The following is a 24,854-nucleotide window of genomic DNA, read 5'->3' on the forward strand; positions in this document are numbered from 1 at the left end:
TGGCACAATCTCTGCACTGATGAGGAAATCACACAGCCCTCAATGTTCCTCACCAGATATGTTTTTCTCATTTTACTAACTTGGTTTTCCCTCATAAAGAGTATATTAGTAAAAAAATGGAGTGTACACTGATCTGCACATTTCAGTTTATTGAAAAATCTGGATCATGACAGGTGAGATAGTAAGAGAGTATCAAGATGGTTAGAGGAGGAAACTAACTCAGCCGCTTGTTTGCGTCTCAGTCAGACCCTTCCTGACACTTTTTGATAGTGTTGCTGTGACTAGATGGCATATCAGAACAGATAGCATAGTTGATTGTGTTGTTTATTAGCATGTAACTGGCAGCGTCTGAGTCAATGTTTTCACCTGTGCAAATGACAATTTTCAGTCTATAATCTCACAAGGTTGTGATGACCAGTGAAAGAGTAGTGTTTATTCCAACAGTTTCTGCAGGAGAAGGGAAGGAGCCACATATTTGAGCCTGTCCAACCCAGACTTAGGCCGGTCTGTTCATATCAGAATTAGAGACTGGCAGATGGTTCAGAGAAGTTAGCATCAGTAACATCTTTTGTTAACCCATGTTGCCTATTGGTTTATAATACCTGACACACTGATAGCAGGCTGACAAGGTTGTAGTATGCAGTGAACGAATAGTGTATGTTCAGAGTTTTAGAATTGAAGAAACGGCAGACTCAGCTTAATGTTTGCTCCACTGTCAGAACCCAACTCTGTTGCGAGTTCAGGTTTATTTGGCCCCGCCTCTTGCCCCCACAAGTTGACAAGACTGCTTCCTTGGGTTTGTGATGTATGAATCTCTGACCATCTGGATCTATTTTTATGAGACTGCCATTGGTTCATTGCAGTTCAAGTTGGTTCATTGTTTTGATTATTTCACTGATCTGGTCTTGTTTATGTTATATAAAAAGTATCATATAAATCAACTTGATTTTCATCAGAGGGGGTCTTTAAACCAGCATGGGTAATGGATCCAATGCAGACATAACATTTCAAAGCAATTCACAGTTTACAATAAATTCCAACATATTTTTCTTTATACTAGCTCAAATATATTCAATTACAAAGACATTAATTACACCGTTGATAAATAAACAGATAAGACTTCAGAGGTGAATGAATTATCACTTTCAAACAATCACACTAAATGGCAGATACTAGATATGTTTTTTCCCTTCCACAGCTTATTAGAAATTGTGTGTAATTCTGTGTATAATTCTTTGTCAAATGCATGTTTAGCTAGTGGATGAATGTAGTATCTAAACAATACTATGACGAATACTCATGATGCAATTAACTTCAGCCAGTGTATTACACTAAACATATGTTGTGTAACATTTAATTTATTTCAGAACATCTAATCTCTCAGTCAGTAGTTTGTAACTGTGCTCTGATTTTATTCCATGGCCACACAAGACACTCATTTGGGATTGGCTGACAAGGTAAAAAAAATCTCACACCAAAAAAGTCTTGTTTTAGCCAGAGCAACTGTAGATTTCCTTTGATTTATCAACTGTTACTGTGCTAACGCAGTTAATTATGGGTTAATCATGTTCAGGGCTATGTTTACTGACAGCTAGCATTCTTCAAGAAATGGATGAACGTTTAGACATAGCCTCTTTTTGCTGATGACAATCGGTCACGGTACATGGTGATGTCCTGATACATAAAGATTACAACACAAGTGCTGTAGTGCAAAGCACATGTTCAACCATTTTCATTTATCAGAGCAGCGCAGTATTTGTTATTACTTTACATCTGTAAGAAGCTTTCATTGCTTCTAACATCAGGGAAAGGCATATCTATATAGAACCAGCCTCTATCAATACAAGGAAACATAAGACACGGCTATTATCAAGCAAAATCCGACTGTGTGCTCTCCTTTATTCAAAAAAGTCACGTTAATTAGTCCACTGAGGAGAAAATTATTAGTTCTGTCACATTCAATTTTATTGACTCAGACTTTCCTGGAGTGGATGTGATGCGTAATACCTAGAAAGTTGTCTGTAGTGTTTTGTTTATATGAACCATGGCAGCAGTTGTCAAGTAGTGACAGGTCTTTTCAATGGTAGTTACTGGAACAGTACTAACCAGGCCAATGTCCTGGTGGTCTTTTTTTTGTGTTTGACTCTCTCAGAAGCCCTTTATATGGCAATAGGCCTCCAAGCTGGAGAAGAGGATGTAGAGAAACCAGAGTCCAAAGAAAAGTAGTGTCGTGAGGACTTTGGGGATACGTGGGCCTCCCAGTTCACCGCCTATGGATGGCCTCCGACGTAGCATCAACACTCCCATGCTGAAGATGGCAAAAATGGTAAAGAGTGTGACAGAGAAGGCCAGGGAGCCAGGGTCCACACGGAAGGCCTTACCATTGACTTCCCAATACACGGCAGCTACAGACCAGGCTACACCAATACCCAGAAACACATTAACTGCATTGCTTCCTGTCACATTTCCCACAGATGCATCTGCATACTGATCCTGAGTTGCAGCCACTTTACTGGCAAAAGTATCTGGAGAAAAAGACAAAGTCACTGCAGTTGGAAGTCACATCGATTGACTTACGATGCGTCATCTAATATATTGTATATTGCATGCCAATCACTTGTAGAATCACTCACCAGGAAGTGAAGTCCCCAGCGCTACAAAGACGACTGCAGTGACAGCATCTCGCAGGCCTACAGTGCAGCCAAAATGGGAGGCTAGATCTCCAATGATGGCAGTTAACACACCAATGAGTGATATTGATACTAAAAAGCATGCCCAGCCATTCCAGTACTCTGTGGGTGGGACGCAGGCAAACAAAAGCTTCCAAAAAAAGCACAACATGTGCATGAAATAGTCAAAGCAGTTCGGCATTCGCTGCTCTCCCTCTTCTTCATCACCTGTGTGAGGAAGAAAAAATAAATCAAACTAAGCAATAAAAGAATCAGACACAAATTAGTTTGGTCCAATTAGTGCATAGTGTCAAAATTTTGCTGTAAACAAGAAATGTGTGTTGTCAGGAACTGCCATCATCAGTTTCTTTGATGCTGTTTTTACATATTTCCGTAAATCTCAATTAACATGCAATGCCTGCTTTTTGGCAGTGAGTTAAATAAGAGTTTCATTACCGCCCTGTTCGGGAAATATATTTTTATAGTACACATTCAAAGTCACTGGCTTCATTGTTCTACAGATTTTGAATTAAATGTAGAATAATGAAAATGAGAGTATCAATATTTAGTATTAATATTTCTCCTCAGGATTTCCTGAACAGAATGGTATCGATACTCTAATTCAACTCATGTAATGAACAAACTCACAAACGTATAGAGAGAGAGAATAGCCACTGACCAGCGCTGACTGTTACTGCTTCAATGAACTGCTCTCTCCATGAGTGAGTGCCAACCAGTACAGCCAGATTTGTGTCCTTCAGGAGTTTGTCCACAGTACTCTGTTACAACACATTAACAGGTCAGTTAGAAGATAGTACACAGATCACGTGGGCCTACATTAATGACACCTTACCCAGTAGGATTATTCTAACTTTTGAAACAAAGGCTAGTGCCAAGCAGAGCCAAGAGCAATATAAACGACAAATATATCAAATAAGCTAAATTAGCAGATATTTATAGTACGCACTCAAAGTAACTGGCTTCATTGTTCTACAGGATTTGAATTAAATGTAGAATAATCAGGCACAGATAGTGTTCACAGTTGCACACACACACATTGCCTCAATACATCTCACATCAAAATGCATGCAATATATGATTGACAGAAAAGGATGATTTAATGGAAGTATAAAAGGAGAAAAATCAACACAAAACATGCAAGTATCCGTACCTGGTCTAGCACTCCATTGGGAGTCTGATTTGTGCGAGGGCAATAGGTAGGTAATAAACAAGATATATATACTTAAAGTTTTACTCCACAATGCAACAACCCAAATCTCTGTGGGGCTTTTACTTGTGACAACTTTTTAAAGGAAAACCTCTAAAAATCAAGAACGTACATATTGTATGCTAACTCTAAGCTTTGATCTGCATATGTTCACTCACTGAAGATAATGAGTACACATTTTTAATCACACGTAAACTAAACTGGGCAGACAGACTATTTTAGTGCTACTGCCATCCACTCACACACCTTAAATTCACAGGACTCATTTATGATGACCTCGAGCCTGCTATGCTCTCCTAGAATGGGTTTACCCATCTCAGAGATCCTCCTGGCCTCCTCTTCCTCAGGGGTAGGGTTTCCTGTCAGGAGGGCACAAGTTTTAATCATCACACACACACACACACACACACACACACATACATCCTTAACCCCAGCAAAAGACACAGGCCAGGGCCTAATGCATAAAGATGAAGAACACGCACATGCACAAGTATAAACTTTATAAAGGGGTTGTGTATAGTAGCCTTAATATCATGTATTTCCTGTTGAAAAGGATGTGGGCTGGCCAGCTCCATCTCCCAAGTGCAGTCAGCCAAACTGATCCATTTGAGGGCAGCAATACTTAGTTACTTCCACATACTCAAGCCCACTCCAAGTTATGTCACTTTGGCTTTGTGCCATTGTAAAAGGGGTTCAAGCAAAGCAGCCATGCTAACTAGCTGCCAGCAAAGGGCCATGGGTCTGATTTAAACCCCATCAAATCTGCTTGACACCTCCTGTTGTTTTACATAATTTAGACATGCCCCCCCTACTTGCAGTTCCTAGAGCTACAGCCCTCAGACAGACCCTTCTCCAAGCAGCAGGCTGTGCACAAACAGGCCCCTCCCTCGACATTTACCCATTTGAAATGGTCATCTTCCAGAAAAATAAAAGCAGTCATATGTTGATATGTATAACTGGATGACAATGAAAAGCACATATTTTAGAGTTTCTGACAACAGCAGATGAAATAAATGAAATGTTCATGCTCTTCAGTAAATGCCAGGAGGGAGAGTAGAAAAATCCTTGTGTCATCAGGAAGCACATTTATTGGTCCTCTAAGACCCCAACTATATGATTGGGGTCAATTTCATAATGATAATAATAGATATTCAATATCACTGCACACTGCAGCTTTACCAGTCAAAATTTACCTTGGTTTAGCAGCAATGCTGTGAAGTACAGAGAAACAACATTTCAATACCATACAATAACTAGGCAAGACTAGTGTCAATGTGTTCGACCCTGTTGATCCAGGGTCAAACACATTGGAAGCTTGAGAGGATCTAAAATGCACAGGGAAAAGAAAACGCCTACACCTGTGCAGGTTTCATTTTCACTTTTACCTGAATGAAATATGCTACTGGTCATTACAAACTAATGTTGATTGTGTTGATCTCTTTTAACAAGCACACATCCAACTCATGCATCGTCCTGCTGACAGATAGAGGTTACAGGGGACTGGCTACTAAGGGATACTTAATTCATAATTGGCTGCAGCTCCTTCGCCTCAGTGAAACAGAGACATCGGTGACTGGCAGCGTGTAATCTTCGGTTACTGGCTCTGACGCAGGTGCCCAGGCTTCAGCCGCCTGCGCTGCCACTGTTATTGTTTTGATACTTGATCTTAGCTATTGCTGTCATCTAATTGCTGTTTTTTAAGATCTTAATGCAAATGAGAAACAGCAACTTTTCTTCTTTGACTATAATCATTGATAAAATGTAAACTGCTTACCAGAGAGTCCCCTCTTGAGCCATTTGGGGTCTTCAAGTACAATGAAGAAGTTCTCCTGCTTCTCATATTCCTCCACATTTATGATGCACACCTGTAAAGTCTGGCTGGAGACATGCAAGCGCACACAAAGACACACATACAGAAACAAACACTATTTTATTTATTACAAAAAGAATGAAGCAATATCCCATTCAGTGAAGAATGAAGTGCATAAAGATACAGGATCCCCACATACTAAAGATTTCAACTACCATCTAAATCACATCACAAATTGAATTGACCTGAATTATTAATCACTAGGGGCCTGTAAATAATTCATACCTAAATAGTGTGTGCTCCCAATCTTTAGTTTGCCAAAGAAATAACACTAGACTAAATACTTTGTATCACATCTGATACGCTGGTTCATCAGTATGTTTATGCTTCATTTGCAGAATAATCTGATCGCTTGCTGAGATGTGATAAACACAATGTGATTATTATAGCAGAAAAAAAAAGGAATGAAAAGGAATGAACTGAGGTCCTTGGATCTACATCTTTTTACAGTCTTTACTTTGTTGTGTCTTTAAACAAAGACTGTTACATAACAGTCTCTCACTAAGTGTGCAATTAGTCCGTGAGCAAACACAGTTTATATAACCGGAAAATTTAATGGGAAAAGGATCCGCCAGTTTAAATCGAGTGACTGAAGGTTCCCACACCTGACCAGGATTATTTTTGGTTGGCAAGTCGTCTGGTCATTTTGTGTAAAAGTACCTCCTCCACTAAAGTGGGTGACTGATAATCCATGGTAATCTGTCAGTGGGGTTTAGGTGTCCTTTTCCTAGAAGCACCAATGAGCCAAATAAATATGATATGCTGTACTGAAGAGGACAACAGTCCTTTGTGTTTCTGGTGATTATGACACTAATTTAGAGAGCATCAAATTGTATTTTTCCTAATCTGGTTAGGAAGGTCAAAGTGAAAATAAAATTGTTAGAGCTTTCACTTTTAATAATAATAAATCAATTGCAATCTCCTATATGGGGATATACTGTACATACAGCCATGTATTAATCCATACCATGAGGTCTTTATGAATTGGAATCACAGACAATAGTACAGGTATAACATTTCTCTATGTGATACTGCTAAACTTCTAGCTGACCTCTGAGCACTCCTCTGCCTCAGCTCAGGCATTTGCCAGCTCTGCTTCTCTGGTTGTTTACAAATCCATGAAAAATTTTGATTTATTTGATTCTGTCTTGATTCTGTGCACTGTATTCAGAAAAAGTGCTTTTCTTGTGTTATTGATCACTCACTGTGCTTTTCTTTTCTATGTCAATTCTACAAATAGCACAAACACAAAGACACATTCATATACTGACTAATGTGCAATCAGAGGCAGTTTAGGGCTGAATATCTCACTCAAGTACATTTGGAAACTGGAGGAATATTGATTGATTTGTGAAAGACCCACCCTACTTTGCTGCTACATCCAGATACAACACACAACATCAAGATAGCAACAAGAGTTGCTATCTTGATGTGGACTTGTGCATTTTTTTTTTTTTAATCCGAATGCAACTTGTAAATCCTACTAAGTTGGCTGAATTCTAAAATATAGAAAGATGCTTGTCTGGAAACCAACAAACTCTGCAGTTGAAGTGTCTTTCAAAAGTTCTGTCTTAAAAAGTGTCACTATTGTTATCAACCATTAAGCAACCAACTCCAACAATGAACTGATTCGAAAAACAAACTGGGTTGGTTTGTAATATCAAGGCCAAAAACGATTGTGTTGTTGTTTATAATCATTAAAAACAGATTAGGGTTCCTTTATTACCTGAGACACATCCTGAACACTGTAGTTATTTTCAGTAGATTTCAGATTAACTGTCTTGCTGTCGTAAACACTCACCAGCAAATCATTAGGAACATTTGCTACAAGTCACATTGCAGCTTTTTCCAAGAAAAAAGCCTTAAACAGGCTAAATCCATTCGTCTATTTAAAAGATGAAAAAATTTATAAGTGGGCCATTTTAAAAATTCATTTGTCTTTGTTGGGAACCACTGCACTTAAGGTTGAGGATGAAAGAAAGAAAAAGGCAGTAAGGACATACTGAAAGATTAACACATTTTTGCTATTTTCATGGGACTAATTGACTCATTAAGAAAACAGAATACTGAAAGCCTTGCCTATTAAAAACACATTTGCTTCATGGTTTGCTTCATGGTTCAATGTTTTAAATCTATGTGAAGATACTATGTGATCTATGTGAAGTGCAACCATAAAAGATCCCCAAAAAAGAGATTGACTAATGAAACATCGATTAGACTCCATACATCCATAAGTCTGACTGTTTTGCCAGTCATTGGCTCACCTGGTCTGTTCATTGGTGAATTCCAGTTCCCCTCTGGCCTCCTCATAGTCCACCCCAGCCTTAGCACTACCATCCTCTGTATGGTATGGCACAGCAACGGTGCCCCTGGAGCCCGAGTTCCTCACCACTGTCACGGTCAGCATGCCTGTGCTCTCGCTCACCCGCAGTACCTGCTGTCCGAAGGTGAAGATGCCAGCGTGGTCATCATCCAAAATAGTGATGGTGGCAATCACTGGCTCCACTAGTCTCCCCTTGGTGGGATTTCCTGTCCCCTCGATTCCACCTTCCTCTATTCTCAGTTTTTGAAGACGCACAAAGAAATGCTCATCCTCCTCAAAGATGTCGTCATCTAATATACCAACCTAGAGAGGCCAAAGTGTTGTTTAGTACTCTCCTTATAAAAGTTTCCAAATTTAGTAAATCCACAACGTACACAGCAGAAACAGCAATAACATTTTCAAATGGAAAACATTTTGAAAGTGAGATCACCGAAATTCTTCCGTGTAAACTATGATGACTTTCACAGTTTCCTCGACCTGCTCACCTTGATCTCTTTGCGTGTTTCCCCTGGCTTAAACACCAGGGTTCCCTCAGTGAATTCATAGTCTGCCCCAGCATTGGCAGAGCCATTTTCTGTACAGTAGTCCACATAGAAAGTGTTCTGACCTGTGCCTCCATCAAGGATCACCCCGAGGCTCAGTGAGCCACAGTTCTCAGTGCACTGGTACTGTGCGCTCTCAAAACAAATTTGCGAGCATGTAGCCTTGTCAACGTCCTCCTGTCCAGAGCGACGTGTGTGCTCAGCAGCATGTCTCTTTAATATGTTGCCAGCACCGATCAACTTGCGTGTTGCTTGGACACGGTAGAAGGCCCGGCTCTTCTTCTGCTGGACCAGGGCAGAATAGTTGGCCATTTCAATCAGCTGGTCCAGGTCTTTATCTGGGTGCTTCTCCTTCAGGTCTTTAAGGATGCGGACCACCTATTCAAGAGAGGACACACTCTATTTAGAGATCTGTGACTGCAAAAGCTCTGTATGGTTGTGGATTTCAGTTCACGGCAGAAAGAGAACAAACAGCTTAGTTTATGACATGAAAGTGACTGCACATGAAAGTGTGCTGATCAACCTCCTACTCTCTACACACCTCTCATTCAGACCTCTGTTGGGATTTAGTACTACTGTTCTAAATAAACCTGACATGCAACTTCCCATCATGTCACTTCCAGAACCAGTGGCGGTCCTGCCAGCGCTTTCCTCCTTTCCTCATGCCTTTTTATAACATGTATGTTTTGCACAATACAATGTCTTAAAATGACTCATTTATTTGGCTTTTGCTATATCCAACAGTAGCATTGGAAGCTCTTTACTGGGCAGACCAGGCCAGATCATGGTGCATAGACGAGTTACTTTAACTTCATACATTATAAACCAAATGAATTAAACTCTTGAGCGAAACTCCTCACCTCATCCTTGTTCTGGTCTAGGTCATTGCCCGTCTGCACAGAAACCGTCACGCTGGAGGAGTTTCCAGGACACGAGCTTCCGTCTGGCAACTTTCCATCCATGGTCACATCAATGCTTTTAGGTGTATGGTCCCCCTCCATTTCCACCACAATGCCATGCCGCTTGTCAGCACGGTAATGCTTGCGTGTATATTTGTAGACAAGTAGTCGACGGTCAGCAATCCAGGCCAAGATCACACACACTGGAAAGTACAGTAGCGTCACAGCAGCCTCCCACACCTGGTAATACAGACAATGTTACATGATTATATCACAATATTAGAAAATACGCCAAACATCAAGCATCATTGGCAAATCGATACCGACCTCAACAATTCCAGGTGAGATGATGGCCAAAATGAGGTAGAGCCAAATGTAAGCAAAAATACTCCAGAAAGCGGTAATGAAAAACACACGCAGGTGTTTGATCTTGCGAGACTCTCCATCGGGTATCACCCACACACACAGACCAATTATCACAAACATATTGAAGGCTGCACTGCCCACGATGGTGCCCGGCCCAAGCTCTCCTGCATTGAAGTTGTGGCCACATACCTGTCAGAGTCCAACATTGGAGGAACAATCAATCAGTAAAACACTCAATAAAACCAAAAAGTCAAATATATTAGAATGAAAAGAGAGATGATACGCAGAAATAAACCACAAATTGTACTTTTTTATTTGTTTCAGGCCAACGTTTAATTAACTCTCAATTTATCCACTAGTTAATTTAATAATTTATCCCATACATCTCAAATAAATAACTTCTGACCCCATTCACAGCGTCAGGACTGGTAGTGTGAAATTTAATGTTAACCCTCATATTGTGTTCAGGTCTGTTTGACACATTTTCATTTTTTAACAGAAGAAAAATGATACAATTAATTATTTTTTTAAACTCAGATTTGGCTCACTTTTTGTGATGAACATATATCAGAGCACATTTCAAAGACCACAAACTGTACATCCCCCTACACATTTATATTACATACGTGCTATTCAGGTCCACTGGACCCAGCCTAATAAAGGTGCAGAAATTGTGTACCTTCACTCCTGATACTCTAGATACTAGATACTTTATTGAGCTCCAAGAGAAGTTCACATTTACAGCAGCTTGACAAGTCCTCCTATCCTCCTATGCTCCTATCTGGGAGTGCTGTTAGTGTGTGTGAGTATCAGTGTCAGTTTTGTGCTTCTGCCCCTGACGTTTTCATATTCTCGCACATTTTACCCTCCGTCTTGTGGGAAATAATCTTTATTTTCTCACACTCTATCCCCAGTACAAACCGCTGATGGGACACAATATAGATTTCTTATAACAACTGATCAAAATGGCCAAAACACTCTCAACACTCAACTGATTTTAGAAATGAGAGATGCTTTTGAGGATGAGGAATAGGTTTCAGAATGTGAGGATCACATTTCTGAAAATTCTGAGTCTGACAGTGAATTTGAAGAAGACGGTGAGACTGAGCATCAGTTAGTTCCAAGACAAAGAGGAGCCGCAGGTCCAGCCTGTCAGCAGCCAGCTCCAGGACCAGAACAAGCCCGTCAGCAGCTAGCAAGTGAAGTAATATGGACATCAAGAAATGGTGAAATTAAATTGCCCAAGAAATGAGCCACTCCACATGGCTGCCAATCTGATAAGGATGCAACCAGAAGCCAACACAAATGACAGTTACTCATGTGCAGGACATCAAGTCTTTTTTCAACCTTTTCATTTCACATTCCATCCAGAAAATTATTCACAATTGCACTAATTTAGAAGCAAGGCATGTTTTTGAAGAAATGTGAATGGAGATGGACCAAATCTATTTACATGACTACTTTGTGGTTCTTATCCTTGCTGGAGTTTTCTCAGTGGGATGACAAATCTGTCAGAAAGCTTTTCCGTCTTTGGAAAAACTTCTACAAAATTTCCAGGATTATCCACTTCTTTACTTCACAGCAGAGAGAGAACCCCAATTTTATAACCCTGGGCCTAATGTCACCATTGATGAGCAGCTGATGCCATTTAGGGGGCAGTGCCCCTTTGGGCAGTATGTACTATCTAAACCTGCAAAATACGGTATAAAAATCTGCCTGCGGTGCCACTTCCTCATATGCTTGGAACTTACAAGTCTACACAGAGAAACCTGATGGAGGAGGCCCTGAAAAAAAATATCAGGGAATGAGAATTGTCCTGGACATGACTCAGGGGCTCAGGGACAGCTGCCAAAGAGGACGCTGACCACGGTGGGAGCAAGACAGAAAAACAAGTCTGAACTCCCATCCCAACTGCTGACTACAAAGAACAGGCCTGTCGAGCCAAGTTGTCTACACTGGCATGGTTACTGTATACGTTCAGCCTGTGTTTACTGGGTTAAATTTCCAATGTTAAACGTTCAAATAAATAAACCTCAATAGTTATGTCAGGCCTTGCTTCATTTATAAATTTGTTGAATTTTTTCCCTCTCATCTGCATTATAATTGATTCTCCTTTATTATTTAATTTTATTAAAAAACAAGAAAAGAAACAAAAGAAAAATGAGTAGCACTTTAATTCATAAATGTGATCTAAAAAAGGTAATTATTAACCATGTATACTGTATGTATGCAGGATGAAGTAAACATCTGTTGAGTATTTCAACGTAAAACTGTTTGACTGTACTGTTACAAACCCAAAAATACAATCCTAACGCTAACCTTCTGTCCCCTAACCTTAACCCTAGCCTTAACTTCACCAAACAACAAGATGGATACAACACAAGGGTTAAAGGTATGTGGACTGCCTCATGTACCTCAATAACAGACAGCAATATCTCAGGTGCAGAGGAACCTAGTGCCATGAGAGTGAGGTTGGACACTGTTTCATTCCATATTCTCACTGTAGTTACTGTAGTTTCACCGTTAGGTTTGGTGATAGTCACCTCCTTCTCCTGCAAAGACACACATTTGTGAGAAACTCAATGACAAACCCACACGCGTTTCCAAAATGCAATATTTTGTTAAGATCCAGCCTAAATTTCACTATATGTAATATTACTGCAATATTCAAGTTTATACATGACATGACAAGTACATTATATAATTAAACTTTTTTTTTAAAATATAAGTATGATGTTAAAAACCTATCAATTAGTATTAGCATTATTATAATTAATTTATTATGATAATAATATACTTTTTTGTAGAGCACTTCTCTTATAAGAGGTAGAGCTTAAGAAAGTGCTTTACAGTAAAATTTAAAAAGTTCAACAAAATATGGGGGAAAGACAGAATTCTTTAATTAGACAATGTACAGTCTGTAGATGGTGTGTAAATGTAAATAAAAACATAAACCAATAAGAATAATTACATCAAATATGGAGAGATCATGAGGATATATAAAATTACAGTGTCTGCCATGAAAAATGGTGCCAAAAGTTTTACTATGATTTTACTACCACTATAAGAACCTGTAGTATTTTCTTAGTGGATCATAGCTGCCTAGTGAAGTTGGCGGGTTTGGCTTGGTTAGCTTAGTGTTAAAGTACCAATATATAACTTTTACTGGTAATCCATGACTGTGAGATAATAGCACACTGATTTTCCATAATTCTTGAGTCAACAATGATCTGAGGCAGTAAATCGAGATATTAGCAGCATATCAATAATACCTGAGAGGTGATAACCTCGATGGATGCCATGAAGCGGTCTGCAATGATGGACACACCCAAGAACATGTACATGAGACAGAGGAAGTAGATGATTGCCCGCCCCGTCTGCTCACCCAGTGGAGGGTTAAGCGGTAGCCAGACAGGCAGCAGGATACCAGGTCTACACACCACCGTGCCTGCACATTCTCGCTTTCCAGAGCCCGTAGAGTTGCCCACAGGCTGAGGCTTCTCGGGGACAGACGCTCGCTCCATGACCTGCGGCCTTAAGGAAACGCAGGGTTGGACCAGAAGGAGCAGGGAGAGAAGGGGCAGGACGAGTGGGGAGAGGTGACTGGGGAGGACTCCCATGATATCCCTGAGTCAAGAGGAACACGGTGGTCACTGTAGGAGCAGCTGAATCATAAGATTCTCCTAGAAATACAGAGGTAGACATTATATATAAACTTTGTATATACACAGCCATATTATTCTAAATGAAAAGATAGAGTGAGATATTGCAGATATGTATTACATATTAATTCACATTGTCTCTGTCTAAAGAACGTTCTGGGTTTGATGCCTGGGCTTGGCTCTCTCTATGCAGAGACTAGCTGTTGTCCTTGTGTCTCCATGGGTTCAGTTTGTGTCTGTCTGTGCACCCATGTGTGTATCAGATGTTTGTCTGTCTGTTTGTCGACCACTGTTAATCCAGACAGGATGTCTTGCCATGTAATCCAGCTTCATGACAATAGTATTTAAAGTGGTCATTGTGTATAACACACAACATGCCCCAAAAACTAATGTTTTCACATCCTCATCAGTCTCAGTTGTGGTTACCATGCACCAGCCCTGTTCAACATCTGCATGTTGGCAGTGTCAATAATGCCATATTGATGTCACCAATTAGTTCCGTGCATTCTGATGGTCAGTGACATGCTGCAAAACTGCATTTCATTAGTGAAAATTTAGAGTAATTATGGGGTCAAATAGAAAAGCATGCAGAATGCAAAAATGCTTTACATAACATTGCACTGAAGAGTTCAGACACTACTTGTGTTATACAAAGCTGCTGTCTAATTACCCCCTGGATCAATTTAAAGGAAGCCTTTCCAACAGCCAGTGTCAGCTCTAACCTTTCCTTGAAAGGAGCCTATTTTTAAATTTGCATGACCTCAGCTTTTTGGATAAAAATAAACCAAAAACACTTGGACACAAAACACACAGTCTCTTGATGCTGTAAAACTAAAATAAAGCAAAATAAAGCTACTGAAAATATTCCCAGTTTTTCTGAATTATTTGAGTTGTTTAAATGGCCACTATCACCTGTCTTCCCACGGGGTAATCCTACGTGACACCAAGCAGGTGACTTGCACACACCTGTTATGTTTCAGTGATGACTCTGTCCTGCACACTACGCCACAATCCTTTTCTTATCACTGAAACCAGCACAAAGACTTGTTCTTAGAAGTTAAGAATAAACTGATCCAACTAAGTCATCCAAACAGCATATTAAATGACCTCTGAGAAACTTAAGTCAGGCTGTTAATTCATGCAGCTCTTGGTTAACATTATCTGGCACTAATCACTGAGCCCTGGTGGTAAGAATAAAGAAAGAGCTAATTAATAACTCACACAGTTTTGTTTGTTTTGCCTACTAAATGTGACAGATTTGTTAACGCCTTCCAAAGATAAAAACAGTGAGAATAATTTGGGAAAATATTGTGGCAAGAAATCTAGCAATTGACCCTTCTCACAAGTATGCTGCATGCCTTAATTATGTGTGTAATGTCACTTATGATAACATTCTACTGATTTATAAGACACTTGTTGACACTGTTACCATTAACAGTAACATTTCAAATTGAGGTGTAATCTTCACAAAAATAAATAAATAAATAAATAAATAAAATTCTATTAACCGCAACATTTTCAGCTGATCACAACTAGGTTAATTTGTTGAAAAATTTCATCAAAGTTTTAAATAACAGAGATAATTTGTTGTGTGGTGTTGTGGACCAAAGGAGCCTGTCACTGACATTTTGAAGTATAGCAGGTCGTAGCATGTACAGATGTGAGTACGGGGTGGTAGTCAAGAGCTTTTAGCCTGACTCCTCCCAGGCTCACCACCTCCGCTCCACCTGCACAGGTGACACTGCACTATTGTGCACTGTGAGTTGAAACAGATACTTGGGTGCTGCATCTTTGATGCAGCTTGAGCTCTGCCAGCTCATTATGGAGTTGTGATTCAGAAACACAGCCCGAGGGCCCGACGCATCACATTTCACTTTCCAAGGTCTGCTATGGTTACCACGACCTCAGACAGAGGGCCACCTTACACCTGTGGCTGCTGATGGGGGGTAGGCCTGCCAAAAATAACTCACTCGACGTTCATATTTGCAAAACAATGTCATGCAGAACATAGTCTGGGAGTAATAAAAGTAATAGTTAAACGTATGTTACGTGTAGTCTTAGTAAACTTGAGAGCAGCATGTTACCTACAGTGCAATACACAGACAGCCACAGCCACAACATCCAACTGTAACAGGATTAGAACGACCCAAAGGCTTCAGTCTTTCATGGTTTTACCGCATGAGCTACAGGAGACAGACTTTCCTAACTTCCTGTGTTATGTCTGAGTAGGAGTCTTAGACCTTGGAGACATGGTTGAAGTCTAAAAGCAGCTTTCCTTTGTATGGTACGAGGTGAACAATCAGTTGAATGCAGCAGCGCCAAGGTCAGCCATACAGTGTATGAGTGCTGGCTAATTAAGAAGCTGGAAGAGATGGATACATTATTGATTAATGCATTCTCCTAAATATAGTGACATCTTTGCCTTTCATGTCACCTACAAGGATCTCTGTAAACATTATTCAGATGTCTAGGTATGTTGAGTCATATGATATGTTCAGATATAAGAGCGAGTTAGTTCAGAAGAGAGATGAGTAAATAGAGTGATAAACTGGCAGATTGCTGCCGCACCCAAAGCGATCAGAGCTGTCGTCTGCAATGTCACTGATTCAAGTCTAAACTCCTTATGATGTATTTATGCTCACCGGGTACTTATCAAACTACGACTTTAAAAGGAAGAAAACACTTCAATGCAGTACACATTCATGCAGAGTTGAAGGTAGTGAACATAAGTGCAAAAAACTCACTCATCTTACAGTCTTTCCTGTGCTGGGGGGAAGGAGTCATGAACTGTTGACAGGTCTGTGTGTCCACTTCTCACACAGGATTGACAAGCTGGGTGACGGCTCATCTCCCCTTACTGCCTCTGACACAGCCACTATCAGTCAGCACCACCGATAAGTGATTGCCTTGGGTTATCTTACACTGATAGGAGTGTTAGGAGAGTTAGCACTTGTAACAGTTTAATTTTCCTCCTGTACCCTGATGTTTGGGTACGACCTCATGAGGGCTCCTCCTTCTCAGATGCAGAGCACTGAGGTGTGGCAACAACAGAGGGGGAAAATCCAAGCAACAGGAAATAACTGGAGGCTTGTTAAGGCGCAAAAAAGAAAATGTAATGTCGGACAGGTTTAATGCCAGACAATATTTTCATGGTCCGGCCTTTAAGGTGTGGTGGATAAACATAACAAATTAAAATGATAACCCTAAACCTAACCATCATAAAAATGGTGGCATTTTCTACATATAATAATAAATGTGAATCCACTGTGTACTCGTATGCAACTTTATTAGCAGCATCCTCGTAACATTGTGCCAACAACATAACATGAGTAGCATCCTCTCTGTCCCCTAACACTCTTTAGTCACTATGGTAACATTTAAGCATGCCTTCAAAATAAGATACACCACAAAAACAAATATAAAGTGTATAAGTTATTTATTCTTCCTGTGAAAGAACCAATACCCAGTGACTTGGGGTTGGGGATCACTGACCTAGTGGAGATCATCCCTGGCTGACAAGCTTTTGTTGTCTCAAGTTGATTTTCTTTGACCAAGAAATTCAACCTGCCTCTGATTTTCAAATTTTGAAATTTTTACCTCCAAAAAATCTGAAACATAATGAATTTGTTTCAGTCCCACAATGATGTTGAAAGACCTCACAGACACACACTCACACACACACATCCTAATTCATCAATCCATGCATAAGGAATGCACTGACTACACAGCTTGAACTTTAACCTGTATGCAGATCGAAGAAGACTGCCTTTCCAGGATGTAAGCTCAATGCACAGGGACACCAATAACATTCCATGTATGAGTTTCATAGCCAGCCAATCAGAACCTATGTTTATACTAAATCTTAAACACTTAGTTGTCCCAATGAAGCCCTTTGCTAAAGAGGGCAGAGGGTTATACTGTAGCCAGTGTAGCTCTCTCCAAACAGAAAAAAGTTCATTTAAAAAGTTACTCCACTGACATCATCAGCCGTGACAGGAGACACTCTCCTGCCACAAGATGTTATTTATAACAATTTGTCCTAACCAAAGTTTGGAAATTATTTATCTTGAGATACCAGATACGACCTCTGATTGGTTCAAACAAAACTAGCAAAACTAACTTTGGAGGCAGCTAGTTTAGATCAGACAGCAGGTATAACGGCCACTGTTGGTTATTAATTTAATCGATTAAGTTTATTAATGTAGTCATTTAACTGGTAACACTCCTTTCTTTCTCTAACATCTTGTTAAACATATTGTTGCCCGACTTAATATTATTTCAACCCACATAAACAAGTTTTTGGTGATGGTCATTTAGTGGCATGGAAAACATATAAACATATACATATCACTATGTAAAGTGAAAGAAACACTGAAGAGCCTTAAAAATCACCAAACACTGGAGTTAAAGACAAAGACTGTGCTGTGATTTAGAATATATTTTCCTGGAAAGTGAAAGGTAGACGATCATTCATGTTAGCTGCTGTGTCATGAATAAAATTAGAGACTTAGAGATGTGAACCTGCATATGGAAACACCAACCTCATCCTCACAGGCCAGAGTGGTGACTCTCATCTACTTAATGTATCTATGGTGGTCATAAACATCACTTGATTTGTTGTTGGGTGTTAAAAGAGCCTGAAATGTACCACAGTGATGGAAAATAACACGCTTGTGCCATGTCTCTTTTGAGAGAAAACTATGGCCAATGGGAAAAGTCGAACACATGAACATCCAACTGTTTAACATTACAAATGCAAAGTCAGTCTACTAGATAATATCTAAGCTCCTATCTCAGACAGACTTGCTTTTCCTTGAGGTGTTGTGGATTGCACCTTCAAACTGTTACCCTGCAGATGATTTAGCCTTGGACCTGAGCAGCGCTGTATAAGACACATCCATTACAGCACAATAACATCCGTTCAAATTACACACAAATCAAGGCAGTTAGCCAGACACTCTGTTAGACTATCTCTGTGTTTGCAGTTAAAGCAAAGAAAGGAAAGAGATCCGTCCCTTGAATAAGTAACACAGAGCTTTGGCTTGCTGCTGTGGGCCTGCTAATGAACCAGATGAATCAGAGTGAAAGATAATCCACCAGGCCACTCAGACAGACAGACTGACAGCCAGACAACCAACAGACAAACAAACAGACATACAGGCAGGCAGACAGAGAGAATACACTTGGTCTGCACAATATGCAAAGAATTATGATGTGATTTTTGTTTGGTCTTGTATCAAACAAACATGATCCTTTACATCAGGGCCACAACACTTCCGTTGCAACATTGCTCAACAGTGTTCACACTGTGTTCAGACACATTTCACCATGACCATGAAAGCAGCTCCTGAGATTTGGATATTGCATCTGGGCTAGGATTATTTGTAATTTCATTTATATTTCATTACCTGTTCAGCTCTGCTTTAAAATTTTGTGGTTGTGGGTTTGTATGTGTGCTGTTGTGAAGGAACATATTGGTGAATCTGCAGGTGTATAATAGCTGAAATAGTTATTTGAGTGCTTTTATCAGAGATGCCTATAATAATAGATCTCATAGGACAGATGAATTTAATGTTTATACTATGTGGTCATACTCTCTCACTTACTCACTCTTTTTAACCACTTATCCATAAGGGTCACAGAAGTGCTGGAGCCAATCTCAGCCAACATTCTGGGCAAAGGTGGGGTATACCCTGGACAGGTTGCCAGTCTGTTGCAGGTCCAGCACATAGACACATTAACAGCCACTCATACCCACCTGTATGGGCTATTTAGGGTAACCAACCAACCTAGATATGCATGTCTTTGGACTGTGGAGTACCTGGTGGAAACCCTCACAGGCATGGTGAGAACATGCATACTCCACACGGAAAGGCCACAGGCCCAGGAACCAAAAGCACTACCTTGACCACTACCTCATGCTGTAAGGCAACAGTCCCAGCAACTATGCCTCCATGCTGCCGATATGCCAATACAAAAAAAATTGCTTAGTCCAGCAAGAAACTCCATTGATCTTTCATATTACATTGGTGATATGATGAATTAGATAGGAATGTCTGTCAGTTATTTTGTTTATGTGATAGTTTTGTGGTGTCCAAGGTGTGTTATGTGTGTAACCCAAAGCTCAGTCAAAAGAATGAATACAGAATTTAGCATTCAGGGGACTTAAAGACAGTGCCTATGTAAAACAAACCAGGCTTTGTTAAAGAGTTATCGAATTCAACTGTTTCCATTACGTTACATTTTCCAGAGCGCAGTCTCTGCAAATGTTTAAACAATTTAAAAGTATTTCTCATGTACAAGTTTAGTCACATTAGTCACTGGATACAGGACCGGTTGCGGGAATGCACTTGCATACACACAGACTGAAGAAAAAAAGGCTGTCCCATTAGGTTACACCTTCAACTACTGGAGCAACACAGAACCCCGCAGTCATTTTCATGAGTTATTACGAAAAAAGTGAACAGAAAAAATGGTGTTTATTTAGATCAGGAATTGAGCAGACTAAGATGAGGAGTCACTCCTTTTCTCAGCCTTCAGGTACAGGAACTAATGTCTGATGAGCACCAGTAGCTTCCATGTCAAAATCTTTTTGTATCAACTGTTTATTGGGTGGAAAAGATGCTTTGTGTTTTAAAGATCCTAGAAAAGAACATTACAGCTTTCTACTGGGCCTTCTGGAAAATAGTTGCCTCCTCCAAATGAACGATGTTAGGGAGGTGACAGCTGCATAAATTGAAATAGTAACTGTTACCTTAAATATTTCAAAATTGGACCTAAAGACAACGTTCATTTCTTGTCTCTAAAAGTGCTTCCGCATCTCTATGAGATGTGTAGCCGGCTAAGTGTATAAATTAACCAGACAGGATCAATCAGTACCCCAGAGGAATAGATTGGTTTCTAAAAGTCGGTGTACTACACACTCAGCACAGGGAAAGAAAAACCAAGCTGCACACAGTCTCTCTTCCCTCCATGTCCACTGGGTCAAAATTACCATCAATCTGTACAGCAGCAGTGCAAGCCTGGCTGGACACGAGGTTTAGTTTACAGCATTGTGGGAACGCTGCCATGCTGTTCAGCTCCTCATGTATGGTGATCTACTTTCAGTGACCACCGTTCAGCTCCATTTATCTGATTTGTTTATGTCTCTATGAATTTTCAATGCTTACAACTTAGTAGGTCACAGTCACTACTAGATTTTGACATTGAATATCATCTTATAAATGTAATATATTTGCCCAATTAGATTTTATTTAAAATCCCAATTTTTCATTTGGAAATAAAATCCTGATTTTATAGGAATCATGCCTGTGGCTTCAGCATGATTTCCTGTGAATGAAAAAAAAAATCCTGCTTAAGAAGTGTTAGCCCAGCCATCATATAAAGCTCTCACAGCAGAAAATCATCATCAGAAAAAAATTACATGCACCAAAATTATCCCACCCTAACAAATTTCATATTCTATATCAACAAAGTTAGTCTAATAAATGCACATTGGCTTTGAAAAGGATTTACAGATCTGAAAATCCTGAAAGCTGGATGAGATAAATTGGTTAACCAAAAGAAAAATATCTGGAAGGAACTCTGATTTCCAACTCAACTTGACCTCATAGCAGTGGGATCTTCTGCTTTTGTGTAGAACAATCATTATATCTAAAAATAATCGGTAGGTCTCATATCCATCAACAATATAAACCAAGTTTCTGTTGTTTTTTGTGTGTGTCACACATTGTTGTCAAGTCACATCATTCTTAAACCTCATCCTTTTCTTAGAGCAGTAACTCTTGCACATGTTGTCATGCCACCCAACTTTAGTCCATACGTCGAAGGTTAAACATGAATTTGATCTTGTCGCATTTTAGAGCTCTTCGGCACCCCATGGTTGATTTCACAATCTCCTTTTTTGCTTATCAGTTTAACAGTGAAGGAATCAAGCCATTTGACTTTTAGTCTCCCTAGTTTCTCCCTCTTGACCCCATCTTTTCCTAAGATTTCACCATGTTGGCTTAATGCAGATTTACTGAAAAGGAGGGGGCAGGTGGATGGACAGAGGACACAAGGGACCTCCAGATGAGGTGGACAGACGTGCGACTGACGGTCAGCCGACATCAGCTCCTGAGGTTTCTATTACCTGAGATCGCCTGTTCGGCCACAGGCGGTTGTGTCACCTTAGAAGGAACAGCATTCTCAACTTCAGTATGAACCCAGACAGGGAGACTTGTTATACAATATACCAGGTACTATCAGAAACACAGACAGCAGAGCATACCAACACATACTGCTGGCTGTGCGGACAGGTCTGATGATATACGTGGTGGTGGAAGTATTCATTTTATGTATGATTGTTGTTCTGAAGTACAATGCCCCCTTCACTACATCAATATAGTAGGTTGTTCATTATCATTTATTGGTGTTGCACCATTTTAGCTGCCTGATGTGTAGCTAAACTTACTACCATCTTGGGAATGACTGCGCCAACTCTTAGCTATTTCGAAAAAGCAAAAGAGATAAGGTGTGTTTGGAGCAGAGACTTCAGTGAAGGCCAGTTTGTGGAGAATATAGACTCATAGACCTGTTGCTCATTGTCCCCCTCAATTATACATATCCATAATTAGAGTGGACATAGTCTCTGTGATAACAGCCACAGGTTTTCTGGAAAAGGGTTTTGAAGCTCGGCAGGAGCTGCTCTGTCGTCAGCATCTTGGCAGTGTCTGATTCTGCCCATAACTCCTAGCTAATGGAAAAATGGCTAAAGAGGAGCTGACACTTTTGTGAATTCCAGCTTGTGGCAAGAGGACAATCACACGCCTCTCACTCAAAGTGGCTAAATCTTCAAATATACGTACTGTACAACTGCAACCCGCTGTAACTTTGATAATTGATAAAGCTTACACATAATTAGCTTCAGAGGACATTTTTTCCTTGAACCAAGGCTGTAAACATAGCTGTTTCTGCTGTACATTTGGACAGTTCACCATGGCATTTTGTGGAGACTGACTGTTGAAGCAGGACTCTGGTGTTCAGCTCTTCCCTGTGGACTTGAGTTTTGAGCCCTGCAGCCTGCAGCTTCCTCTCCAATGGGTCATTGGATGAATGTGAGATGACGTGAATGGGAATGGATGAAGACAAATAATAAAGATTTGGTGCACAAATTTATATTCCCTTTTGTTGGACTTATTCATATATAAGTTATCACAGAAAATGGGAATACTCAAGAACACGTCTATTAATACTTTACTCAACCGCATAAACACTTCTATCACTTTACTGTAGCTAGACTATTGACAGACTGCCACTGCCTAATCTGTGTGAACAATTTGTAATCTTCTAAACCAGGTTTTTTTTTTTTTCCCCTGATGTGACACATTAAGGAAAACACCTCTACTCATTACCTAGTCACAGTTAACACATTGTTTAGTCTTAGAATATAGAGACAGTGTTGGTGGACTGAGGCAACCTAAAGAATAACAAAATGACAGCGAGGAAAAATCAACAAAACACTAACTAATGTTAATGTTGGCGGAAACACTTTAACAGCTCAGATGCAGATGTATAGTGGTAGCTTTCAGTCTTTACCATGACTGCTTGAATTCAGGGCAACGATCTAGTTTAGACCAACAAAATGTTAACAAAATGTGCAGAGGCAGCCAGCAGGCCTGAACACACAATAGACTAGAGCATGAATGAAAACAAAACAGACCCCCACAGGCACTAACTGTCCTCTCCCAGGCACAAACACACGCACATGCACACACAAACAAGCATATAGACTGGTAAATAATATCTATTACAATGTACAATGCATGTACAATGCTAAAGATATAATGATAGACAGAAATTATACAAGTGTGATATCATTCTCCCCATCCTTGGATATGAGCAATCTTGGCCTTCATCAGTATATTACAGTAGCATTACAAATCGTTGTTATAAGGAGGTAATATAATTCACCCAGGGTGAACAGGACACACATAACATACTACTACTACTACGACTGAAACATTTTCAAAACAGTAGTCTGCTCAACTTCATGGCTGTAATAACTGATTATATGGGAAATGTGAGAGAAACGTGAGGTGTAGTATGGCCCTTTGTTCTGTGGCACCTGCAATTGGCAAGCACATCAGTGCCTGCAGACAATACTGCAGCATTGGTTTACTTGTGCCATCACATACATTGGGAGGAGGTTGCATTTCGGTGCCAGTGAGCGTTAGTGGTGGCGTACCTGGATTGAGCTTCTGAACAATACAAACGGTCTTTCTGAGACACAGCCACAGACTTTGCTACCAACAGTAACTAAGCATGCTGTTTGTTACACATACAGCTGCTGATGGTGCCCTTGATTCATTGTTTTGTCCTATTAAATCCATCACAATTTCCAAACGCTTGAAGATGGATTTTATATACAACAGTGTCCAAAACCGTAAAAGAACAATTGATTCATCTCTAGTTGGTGCCAGGAAATATTTGGCTTTATTGCACAGAAAGTGACTCAAAACACATTTACAACTGATGATAAATTTCACTATGAACAATTAAAGCTAAAATCTAACAAAATATGTTCAGTATCGGTTTAACAGGGACATTCAATTTGTTTAATTGTTATTGATACAAACACTATCACTTGTGTAATCAAATACAACTGACTTGTACTGGGGGTGTATCTGCAGTCAACACCTCCTGTCTCACACATCAGCAGTTCTCAGCACGGTTTCAGGCACTGTCCCAGACATAAGAGATGGGCAGGTCGGGGTGGCCAAATCTACCAATTCAGATAAATGAATGATGCTTATATGCCAGTTAAATTCCAGCTCTTATCAAAGTAATGTCACCAGTGATGTTTCAGAGCCAAGTGAATTGGGGCAGCAGGGAAGCACATCAGTGCACTCTCTTTAAGAGCTGATTGATTTAAAGTTTCATTACAGATCAGAAGAGAAATGCTTTTAGAAAAAAAAAAATCATTACATATGTTCTGCAGCCTCATCTGTGTTTTTGAAGCACCAACCACACTTCAGACATTTTTCCAAGGCAAAAGCAAAGCATATGTTTTAACAGCACATCCAGATGTAACAAAAAGAACAACAGCCACTAACAGATGATGATCACACTCTTAGAATTTATGTACTGCAGTGCCTTGTTCAGGTGTTTCCTCTGACCACATGAGCTTGTTTTGATAAGTTCTAAATGATAGCAGTCCTGTGCAGCATTCACTGACTCCATGTCCTCCTGCTGTGAATTGTATCAATGAAAACTACAGATGTGTGACAAACATCGTTGTACTGGGAGTCCTGGTGT

At 40.0% G+C, this 24,854-nt stretch overlaps 1 protein-coding gene across 2 annotated transcripts; it reads right to left on the reverse strand.

Annotated features, from left to right (window-relative positions):
• Positions 1–1,893: 1,893 nt before the first annotated feature.
• On the reverse strand, positions 1,894–13,517 carry slc8a2a (solute carrier family 8 member 2a). 2 transcript variants are annotated; one of them, XM_029518823.1, is made up of 12 exons: positions 13,170–13,517; positions 12,312–12,449; positions 9,859–10,086; positions 9,493–9,771; positions 8,576–9,010; positions 8,032–8,393; positions 5,672–5,775; positions 5,091–5,108; positions 4,144–4,256; positions 3,349–3,448; positions 2,634–2,897; positions 1,894–2,525 (listed from the first exon to the last, which is right to left on the reverse strand). In XM_029518823.1, the coding sequence occupies exons 1-12, from the start codon at positions 13,515–13,517 to the stop codon at positions 2,149–2,151; spliced, it is 2,766 nt and encodes a 921-aa protein (XP_029374683.1). In that variant the 3' UTR covers positions 1,894–2,148. The 2 variants fall into 2 exon arrangements, with proteins under 2 accessions (XP_029374683.1, XP_029374682.1); XM_029518822.1 differs by lacking the exon at positions 5,091–5,108.
• Between the last annotated feature and the right edge of the window lie 11,337 nt (positions 13,518–24,854).

Source organism: Echeneis naucrates, chromosome 14, assembly GCF_900963305.1.
Source record: "Echeneis naucrates chromosome 14, fEcheNa1.1, whole genome shotgun sequence".
NCBI lineage: Eukaryota > Metazoa > Chordata > Actinopteri > Carangiformes > Echeneidae > Echeneis > Echeneis naucrates.